At 39.6% G+C, this 11,389-nt stretch overlaps 1 protein-coding gene across 4 annotated transcripts in view; it reads right to left on the bottom strand.

Moving 5' to 3' along the window:
• The window catches only part of RNF17 (ring finger protein 17), a 110,846-nt gene extending 99,964 nt beyond the window's left edge, over window positions 1-10,882 (bottom strand). For 3 of the 4 annotated variants that reach the window (XM_067713866.1, XM_067713865.1, XM_067713864.1), the window contains exons 1-4: window positions 10,771-10,882; window positions 7,484-7,578; window positions 2,761-2,852; window positions 567-678 (exon numbers count right to left, since the gene is read on the bottom strand). In XM_067713866.1, coding sequence (XP_067569967.1) covers window positions 567-678; window positions 2,761-2,852; window positions 7,484-7,578; window positions 10,771-10,879 — 408 coding nt within the window. In that variant the 5' untranslated portion in view covers window positions 10,880-10,882. The remainder of the gene's footprint in view (window positions 1-566; window positions 679-2,760; window positions 2,853-7,483; window positions 7,579-10,770) is intronic. The other variant, XM_067713867.1, reaches the window with a different exon arrangement.
• Window positions 10,883-11,389: the final 507 nt, after the last annotated feature.

Raw genomic sequence — 11,389 nt, forward strand, 5'->3', positions numbered from 1 at the left:
ACTGGAAAATCACACTTAGAATTTAGAAACTTGTGGGACTTCCCTGGCAGTCCAGTGGTTAAGACTTCGCCTTCCACTGCAGGGGGTGTGGTTTTGATCCCTGGTCGGGGAGCTAAGATCTCACATGCCTCGCAGCCAGAAAACCAAAACATAAAGCAGAAGCAATATTGTAACAAATTCAATAAAGACTTTAAAAATGGTCCACATCAAAAAAAATCTTAAAAAAGAAAAGAATTTAGAAACTTGTACTTTACACAAGTTTCACAGAATCTGAATTCAGTAACCAGGTTCAAAGGGAAGCAGCTACATACAGGTAAATATCAAGAGCACTAACAGAGTTGGTCAAAGGTAGAATGGGCTGCCTTGGGAAGAAAAGAGAATTGTTGAGACATAGTTTAGAATAAAACAAGAGATTCATGCAAGGAGTGTAGGTTTACCTCTGTTACCTTTAAGCTTCCAAAACAATCTATAATTATAGGACCCTTGAGAGGAGAGGAAAGTTAAGCTACCAGAGAAAAGTAAAAATGTTTGGCCTCATCTCACTTCATGAATTACATTTTTCATACCTCTATTACAGTTGATGGGTACAAAACAGTCCCGTGTGTGGAGGTTGAATGTTCTAAACCAACAGTTAGTAGATCAGCAGTCTTTTTAAAGTCCTGAGAACAATTCTTCATCCTGGAAAAATGTCAAGTACATTATTTTAAGTATCAACATTTATATAATGATTTACATCTTCTATTCTGATTTTTACCCTCTATCAAAAATAATTCTGGGCTTCCCTGTTGGTGCAGTGGTTGAGAGTCTGCCTGCCAATGCAGGGGACATGGGTTCGTGCCCCAGTCTGGGAAGATCCCACATGCCGCGGAGCGGCTAGGCCTGTGGGCCATGGCTGCTGAGCCTGCGCGTCTGGAGCCTGTGCTCCGCAACAGGAGAGGCCACAACAGTGAGAGGCCCACGTACCGCAAAAAAAAAAAAATAATTCTTATGATGACTTATAAGAACACTTACAGTGGGTTCTCAATTATCTATGATATGCAAAGAGAGGAAAACCATGACTAAATACGCTTTCACATAAAACAATTTTAATCAAGAATTCAACTTCTCAACAAATTCCTAAAAATAACAGTTTACAGTATAAATTGTGCTTTAATTTCCTAATCATCTCTCCTTCCCGGATATTTTTTGGTAGAGATGTTGGTAATCATTGAACTGTCCTAAGCTCAATTAAAGTATTTATACACACAAATGCCAGCTATTAAAAAATGTACTTATAGGCCTGCCTTATGTACATAAAGGTAATGAATTTACTAGGCAAGTTAATTTCAACGGAAGAGTAAGCTGCATGTTTTGTCTACAGATGCTAGAGTTTCGGCCTATTTTTATCTTTATATCCCTATGTTGGCTGGCACACAGTAAGCACTCAGTGTTTGCTGAATAAGTTAATCATAAGCCTATAATAGTTTATTATGATTAAATGTTCCTCTCATAGAATAATACACTAGGTAATTTTTAAACATTCAATTACTTTAAAAAGTGGATATTCATGTTCTTGAAAACATATGTGAATGCATTAGCCATAAGGAGTCCATCATTCAATTCCTGTTTCAAAATATTAAAGACAAATCAGGAAGGAAATACATCATGTATCAAGGAATACTTCTATTTTAAAATATATGACTATTTGAACCAAACTCTACTGGAATTAGGAAATAGGAGTTTCTAACGTAAGTACACTTGACATGGAGAACTAATTAAAAAATGGCAATTTGGAAAAAAAATGGGGTACCTAAAACAGATTCATCTACTTCTGAAAGTAAAACTTTACTTTGCAACTGTATTTGACATTACACATACCTAGACAAAAGTACAATCAGACTTGACTTGCATGATGGTTAAAAAGTAAGGAAGTTTCACATATAAGTCCAGATTTCTATTTTGTCTTGGAAAAGAAAAGGATAATCTGGGACCACTGGGATGGTCTCAACACACAGCTCCAGTGACTGGCTGGAGCTGAGCAGGGGCTCCCTCCTCTGGAGCGGGTGCACAATCTTTACTGCCCTTTTAAAGTCGGTCTCCCTCACACAGTAAGTCATCTGCTAGATATGTAGGTGTTCCTATATGTTATGACTCACACAGAGCCACAAAGATTCCTAAAGATTTATTCTAATCACTCCACTCAGAGCTTATGGAGGAAGTGACTGATGGAATACAAATAGAGGAGCTGGGAGCAGTACCTGCATTCAATGAGCCTGAGTGCTACCGCTGGTTCTATCAATACCCAGTTGCCAGACTTTAGCTAACTGCTTTTAGTACCCAAAGAAATAACTCTCCTGTTGGTTTCTAAGCACCCATTTAAATCTGGACAGAGAAACTGCAGCAGTAATGTGAAAAGTCATGACTGCTAGCCTAAAGGATTTTGGATTTTATTTGGACAGGCAATGAAGAACCACAGAACAGGAAAGAGTCTGGAAGAGCTAAAGGTAGGCAAAAGAGACTAAAACAATTAAACAGAGTGTAAAAATGGTAATCTTGCATTCTTTCTTTTGCCTCACTTCAAATAAGGACAAACTAATGCTGCTTCTTTAGAAGCTGGATTCCCATTTCATTAACAGCTCAAATTATAAACTTAAAGAGCTCTCTGTAAACAATGGGTTAGAAACACTAATCTAAGAATGACCTTTAATCAATAATTCTAAAATAACTCTTTCAGAAACATACTGAACTTTAAATACTAAAATAAGTGCACATGGAACATACTTTTTAGGCTGAAGTTTTTCCATAAAAGAATCTTCTTTAATACATCCATCTATTGGGCAGTATTCTTGTTCTGTATTTATAATTGAAACAACCTTAGGACAAAAGATTAAAAACAAAAAAACAGGAAGTCATTCAATAAATTCTGTTTATCCAGAATTCAAAAAACTAGTGAGCCATTCATAGATAAATGAAAAGATCCTTAAATCCTCTTTAAATCAAAGAAAAATTGTACTTATGTGATATTTTTATCCTATTTTAATTTTTGAGGAAATCAGTAATTTGACAGCTATTAATTAAACAGAACATTAAAATACCACACTTATAAAGGAAATACTTGGAACATTACTTTAAAAATTTACTGTAAAAATTTTACAATGCTATCTTAAGGTATGTTCAAAACTCTAAAATACTTGGGGATAACTTTAATAAGAAAAATATAAGCCCTAAGAAAAGAAAACCAAAAAAACTTATTGGGTATCATAAAACAAAAACTGAATAAATGGCAAATTATGTTATGTTCCTGAAAACAAAGATTTAATACCCTAAAATACATCTAATATAAAATTAATATAATCCTAAAGTTCATATGGAAAATATAATGTGTAAGAATTACAAAAATTTTAATATACCAGGTATAAATGGACCTACACAGTTCAAACCTGAGTTGTCTAAGGGTCAACTGTAAATGAACAGAACAAAGCCCTGAAACAGATCCTCATATACAGGGAACTTCATACAGCCTATAAATGGCATTTCCATTAAACAGACGAAGCATTATTCAATAAATCATGTGGGAAAGCCAGCGAATCATTCTGAAGAAGAAAGTTACATACCCACCTTACATCATATAAAACAGAAAGAGATTTAATATGCACCTTTTAAAAATACTTATACTTCAATACTTATATAAGTATTGAAAAAAATAAATATGTATAACTCTGAGATGAAAAGTCTGCCTAATCAAAGAAAACTTAGAAGCCATGAAGGAGGGGGGAAAAAACAACTGAAAAAGGAAACATTTCTGAATGGTTAAATGTAATAAAACTAAAAGTGAAAAACTGGGAGAAAATATCAATAGTTAAAATACACAGAACGAAGTGTTAATATTTCTATCACATGAAGTATCCTTACAAGTTAGGAAAAAGACAATTCAAAAGGAAAATATGGAAAGGACCTGGAAGGATCTGTTAAAGATCCTCCCAGAAGAGCTGAGAAATCAACATATGAAAAATTGCTCAATTTCGCTAGCAATCAGGGATTTGCAATTTAAAACAAGCAGATACCCAATTTTTTGCCCATTAAATTGCCAAACATGTTTTTTAAAATGTGACAAACACCGATTTTTTTTTTTTAAGACACAGAAATTAACAGAACCTGCTGATGGGATTTTTTTTTGGTGGGAGTGGGTTTGAGGAATTATGCAAAAATATAGTGAAAGAATTTGAAAACCACCTAAGTGTTTTTGATAAAGAGATTATATTACAGCACTTATGTACCAGGGTTTATTATGCAGCCATTAAAAGTAACGTAGGAGGGCTTCCCCGGTGGCACAGTGGTTGAGAGTCCGCCTGCCAATGCAGGGGACGCAGGTTCGTGCCCCGGTCCGGGAAGATCCAACATGCCGTGGAGCGGCTAGGGCCATGAGCCATGGCCGCTGAGCCTGCGCGTCCGGAGCCTGTGCTCCGCAATGGGAGAGGCCACAACAGTGAGAGGCCCACATACCGCAAAAAAAAAAAAAGTAACGTAGGAGACGCTCATGAGGATAGGTTAATGCTGAGAGAAGTAAAGCAGACTACTAAATGTTATAGTCTCCCATGTAAATACATATGTGTCTTTGGTGGGAAGAGGATGTCCTAGCAAGGTTTCAAGTATAACGTACCAAAGACAGTTATCTATTATTAGATAATTAGGAGAAAAGCATTACTTTAAAAACATCGCATTGGATCAAATGTTATTTTTAAGCGCACACCCCAAAATTGGGGGCTAAAACCTTAATAATTTCTATCCACCTACTCATTTATGCCCCTTTGGCTGGTCATTTCATAGTAAGAAGTTAATGTTACCACCAGTAGATTTGATGCAGGACATTTCTCCCAGGAAATTTAAGAAAATATTAAATACAACTGATTTAAAAGATTTCAGTTAAAATTGTGTAAAGAGTCTTAACTTCTAATATATATAATAAAAATTTTCTCCCTGTTCCCCTAGCACAGCTTGTCACTTAAGTTTTATTTATGGTGGTGTTTTCGCTTGGTTGTTTTTTTCTACTTGTAAATGAAAAAATGCGGTCAAATTTAAACGGCATTTCTTCTATGGTTTCTGACTTCAGTGATATATTTAACAAGGCTTCGCCATCCAATATTACACAATTATCTATAGTCTCTTCTATTTTACATTTTCAATTTGCATGTTATTAACATTTCCAATCCACATGGGATTTTAATATATATTAATTACCTATTGATTGGATAAATTATCATTTCCTCATGGCCCAATATATTTTTGGACTCAGGTCTAAATTATCAATAAAATGCCAGTATTTTTGGAATGGTACCTAAGTATGATCCTATCCTTGAACAAAACCTGCCATATTGCTGTATGTAATTATAGAATGGTTATTATTAACCATTAATATCAATCAAAAGCAGAGAAGGGATGCTATAAAAAAAAACATACAAGTATAAAAGATAAATACTGGGAGATAAATTCATATTCACCCAAACTCAAAAATAAGAACACAAGTATACCCATTAACCCTGAATGGAATCATTTTAGGCTTAAGCTTGAAATAATCAGCACTACCTAGGCCTTCAACATTAAAGATAAATTATAAATATGTCTAATGTGAATATAGGTACCTAAATCTTACTTTTTAGAGCAATGTACATTATTTAAAAATAATAAACTTCAATCCTGAAATAGTCTATAAATTCAGACTTTTCACTAATTTAGACTTGATTCTTCTATTATCTCTTATTCTAAATATAAGATATCAGGAAAAATCTAAACTTTAAAAACTAATAAAAGAGTGGTAACAATTTCAGGATGGTTTCTTGAAGGACTCAGCACAGGGGAAAAGGAGGGAAGGATGGGACAGATCACATATCCCCCAAAGTGAGAGTCGGAACTAGTCAAATGATACAAAATAGATTTGATACAACCCTAAAATCAAAAACCAATATTTATAAATACACTATAAACACTTCATTAGATGTTACCCAAAACACTAAAAATAATACAAGTATAGTGATTTAAGAGACCACTAAACACAAAGTCATTTGCCACAAAAGGCAAGAGGTTACCATTCTAATAAACTAGCTGTTTTTTGAATATCAGAACAGGATGGATATGAGCAGAGACAGTCCTGCCTCTTCCTTTTCCCTTCACACTCTTTACCCACCATAAAATTCAATGTGTCAGGGATACTCCATTTCAACCACAGGAGCTAAGTTCCCCTTTGCCTTAACTATGTAGCTAGCCACATCTGAGGAACCGACTGTCAAAAAAAAAAAGGGAAAGGGGACAGGAATTTCCCACAATAAAGGCCATGATTTGTGAAGTATGTAATTCCAAAACAGATGTTTTCTTATATGTAAATGTTTATGCTATAATTGAAACTTTCACAAATTATACATTTATGTTTATATACATATTATTATATATATTTTTATCACGTTTAACCTGCAAACTAGTTAATCCACACCTAAATAATCAAAGGTCGACTATAACACTTATTTTAAAGCTTGTAGAGAATTTTCACATAATTCAGATTTGACTCTTACAATCCTATGAGATAAAAAAAGCAGGTATTATTTCCATCTCACAAATAAGGACACTCAGCCTTAGGGTGACAGAACTAGGACTGCATTCCAGGTCTTCTTCCTCTATGTTAATTGTTTGCCACAGAAAACAATGGATACAAATCCCCAAACTCTGATCTCTCAAGTGGAACATTATGAATTTAGAGATTAAGACAACTTTCCAGGAACATACTATATAAACTGAGCAACATTTATATTTGTAGTAAACGCAAAGAATGGTCAGTAAATTTTATTTTAAATCCTTAATTTGTTCTCATTATTACTGGCGCACAGATTTTAGTGCAACTGTACTATTTTTAGCACTTCTGACATTAACATTAGGCCATTGTTTGCCTTCTGTTTCGTTTTTGTTTTTTTACACATCTCCACAAATGTAAATTTGATGACATGCAAAGGTTGAGGGTCAGGGGAAAATTCAAAATTTGCTTGCATGGTACTGGTGTGGAAAAGGGGAGTAGAGATTTGGGGACTTCCCTGGCCGTCCAGTGGTTAAGACTGCACTTCCACTGCAGGGGTCGCAGGTTTGATCCCTGGTCAGGGAACTAAGATCCCACTCGCTGCGCGGCCCAAAAAAAGGGCAGGGGGTGTAGAGATTTGAAAGGAATATACTTCATTAAAATAAAAATAAATTAAACAATGAAATATTCCACAGAAATCTCCAGAGTCAAAATATGTAGGCTAATAAGTTTATGACCTTAACCTTGCATTCTTCTTGATCTCTTTGAACAATTATAAAATGGATGTGAAAAGCTTTACCTTTTGCTAGATTTCTTTACTTAAAAGACTCAGCAGCAAAAATGCAAGTTTCTAGTTCCTAACTAGAAATATGTTTTATTTCTTTAACATTTTTACCTTTAGCATTAGGCTGTAATGCATTCAGTGTGAAAGACAATAAAACTTACCTCACAATCAGGGCATGTAATTGTGCTGTATTCTTCAGTTATTAACAAGCACAGTTCACAAAAAGCATGTCCACATTGAAGTTCATGGTGGTGACCTATTGATGAAATTCTATTGTGAATTAAACTTCTCAGTTTGTCAACATTGAATATTCAGTATAATCAGGGGAGAAAATTAAAGGGAATTCTCTTGTATAGGAAAAGATATCTAGTTTAGTTAGAAATGGATGATTAAACAAAATTCAGGAGAAACAATACAACTCAGAAGGAGGGAGAAAAATCAGAAGAAAAAACAGGCAGAGGTATGTAGTATTGTTCGCCTTTCTTTATACAGTTATTTGGTACCTATAATACTTTGAATCTGCCATCTCTTATAATCATATAAAGTGCTCTGAGGTACTTCATTTTGACATTGTAAATTCCCAGCTAAGTAGGCTGGGAATATTTATTCAACCTAGAGATGGATAAACATTTTGGTGATCTGGGGTAAATGGTATAATCCAGACTCCAACCTAGTTCTGTTTCCAAGTCTAATGTTCTTTCTACCTGATCATACTTCCCTCTGCTAATTTATATTTCCCATCCTGTGAAGGGGACAGTGAGGGCCGACATGAGAAACTGGCAAAACCCCTCTCTTGAACAAAATAATGCCATTTGCAGCAACATGGATGGACCTAGAGATTGTCATACTGAGTGAAGTTAAGTCAGACACAGAAAGACAAATATCATATGATATTGCTTACATGTGCAATCTAAGAAAAAGGGTATAGGGACTTCTCTGGTAGCACACTGGTTAAGAATCCACCTGCCAATGCAGGAGACACGGGTTTGAGCCCTGGTCCGGGAAGATCCCACATGCCGCGGAGCAACTAAGCCCATGAGCCACAACTACTGAGCCTGCGCTCTAGAGTTCGCGAGCCACATTACTGAAACACGCGCGCCTAGAGCCTGTGCTCCGCAAAGAGAAGCCACTGCAATGATTAGACCGCACACCGCAACGAAGAGTAGCCCCTGCTCACTGCAACTAGAGAAAGCCCGTGCGCAGCAACGAAGACCCAACGCAGCCAAAAATAAATAAATAAACAGATTTATAAAAATAAATAAATAATAAAAATAAATTTAAAAAAAGGGTACATATGAACTTATTTGCAAAACAGAAGTAGAGTCATGGATGTAGAAAACAAACTTATGGTTACCAGGGGATGGGTGGGAGGGATAAATTGGGAGATTGTGATTGACATATGCACACTACTATATATAAAATAGATTAACTAATAAGAACCTGCTGTATAGCACAGGGAACTCTACTCAATACTCTGTAATGGCCTATACGGGAAAAGGATCTAAAAAAAATGAGCGGATGTGTGTATATGTTTAACTGATTCACTTTGCCGTACAACTGAAACTAACACAATATTGTAAATCAAATATACTCCAAAAAAAAAAGACACCCCCCCCCCCCCCCGCCTTAATGATTAAGACATTGGCAAAGACAGAAGCCAGGGCAGAAGTCAAATGCCACCACTGTCACACACACGACCCATAGAAAGATCATTTTCACAAACTTAGCATGTATGAAGGGAAATACCATAATCCTGACTGAAAATCTAATACCAAGATTTTGATACTCTAAGCAGAACTTTATCATAATAAACATTATAGCTATGTCACTTCAAAAGGTTGTCATTTTAAAAGACTTCTCAAGAAAAAGGGAAAAGTAGCTAAATAAAGTTAGTCATCATTTACTATAAAATTATAGTGTTCCTGCTGATTTATATTATAATAATTGCATTCTTCTGATAAAAAAGAGCTTTAGTTTTTAAGCCAAGGAAACATCTTAAACTTTTTTACAACCAAGCTAAATTTTAAAGCTCTATTTAAATTCCAGAGATAATGTTACTAAAGAAATCAGAAGGCTTTTATAAGACTTCTGATCCTGTACAAGTCGAGATAACGTGTGCTGCACTACAGCTTACAAAGCACTTTGACAATTCTACTTGCAGAGGCACCATCTTTCCAACTGAGTACTTCTCAGCACGACAATACAAATGTATGAAAGAACCAGTGATTTTAAAAACGTACGTTCTAAAACTCTATTCTGCAGTACTACATCATTCAAATAATGGAGATGTTCTACGTAACAGCAGCGATCGAATTCCAGGCAGGAGAAACTTGCCTCTTCCCCCGGAAAACACACCAACTTTCTCTACACGCTCACGTCTCCCAAGCGGAGTCCGTCCCGGAGAGACTGAGAAAACTGACTTTCGCTCTGCAAGTACAAAGATGTGACAGTCACACAGGGTGAAGGTAAGGCTTTCTGGCAGCTCCTGGCGCTGACAGTCAACAACTCGCCCCGGCAGAAGCACAGCACTCTAAGGCCTGTTAGGTGCCGTTCAAGTAACCTGAACCTGTTTTCAGCGGAGGAGAGTCTCGGTGGGCGGGTCAAGAGCGCACGGTGCCCCCGACGGCCCAGGACGGAAGAACACGACGCACAAAAGTAACGCGCTACTTTCCAAACAACGCCTGAAGCAAACGGAGCAACACGCCCCCCGCCCCCGCCCGTTAATTTCAGGAACATTTCATTACCACAACAAGAGCCACACAAGAAAATCACGTGTCGTTGCTGCTTTACCACAGGATGTCGGCCAAATTCCCACATCCCCCATTTCCCGAACCTGCGAACCGGTCGGTGAGGGAGGGGGCGGCGCAAGGTGTGGCGGTGGGGGGAGGAGGGGGCTGGAGTGGAGGGGGCGGGGGGTGAGGGGGCAGGGGGTGAGGCGGGGGCAAGGGTGGGGGGTGAGGGTTGAGTGGAGGGGACAGGGGGCGGGTGAAGGGGGTTGGGGGAGTGGAAGGGGGTGGAGGGTAGGGGGTGGGGCGGGGGAGTGGAAGGGGGTGGAGGGTAGGGGGTGGGGCGGGGGCGTGAGGGGGTTGAGTGGAGGGGGCAGGGGGTGAAGGGGAGGGGGTGGAGGGAGAGGGTGACGGGGGTGGAGGGGCAGGGGGTGAGGGGGTAGGGGGAGGGTAGGGTGGGGCGGGGGTGAGGGGGTGGAGGGGCCGAAGGGGGGGTGGGGCGGGGGTGTGAGGGGCGGGGGGGAGGGGGTGGAAGGGGGTGTGAGGGAGGGGTGAGGGCCGCACTCCAGGCCTCTGCGTCCCGACCTCGCAGACGGCCTACGGACTCGGGCTCGGGGCCTGGGCTCCCCCGCTCTCTCTCGCCGCCGCGGCCACTGCCCACCAGCCTGTCTCTCGGCTCCCCCGCCAGCCGGCGGGCCGCGGGCTGACCCCCAGCCCCTCACCCGGAGCTCCGGACAACCTTCTTCCACACCGGCTGCACAGGGCCTCGGCGGCTCCCCAGGCCTGGCCCTTGCTCTCCACCTGCCCAAAACAGGACGCCGCAGCCTCCATCGTCGCCGCCTCGAATGTGAGGCCAGCGCCGCGTGCCGTCCCGGCGTCCCTCGCGGCAGTGGCCAATCACCGGAGGCGGCGGCTCCAGGGAGCCAATCGGCGGCGAGGAAGCTCCAGCCCTCCCTCCAGTCAGCCTGGGGCAGCCGGCTGCGGGAAGCGGTTTTTTTGTTTTACCCCCTGGAGCGTGAGAGACAAGGCCGCGTGGCCCTCGGGAAGCGTTTCATGACCCAACCACGCATTACTCACTATATTGCATTAGGCGTCGCGAGTAGCGAACGATCCTTTGTGTTGAAGTTGTCTTCCTTCCCTAGTGGGTCGTAGCGGCCTTAGTGGAGAAGCCAATCTAGCTACCCATAGGTGGGGAGATTTGGTTAACAATTTCAAACCAAAGGGGTGGTCATTATTACTAACAGTTGTCGACGCTAATGGTATATATACAAGGCCTTGTGCTGAGAAAGTTTGGGGCTGCTAAGAATTTATAAACTAACAGGTTCCTGCTTGAGAGGTATG

Source organism: Pseudorca crassidens, chromosome 18, assembly GCF_039906515.1.
Source record: "Pseudorca crassidens isolate mPseCra1 chromosome 18, mPseCra1.hap1, whole genome shotgun sequence".
NCBI lineage: Eukaryota > Metazoa > Chordata > Mammalia > Artiodactyla > Delphinidae > Pseudorca > Pseudorca crassidens.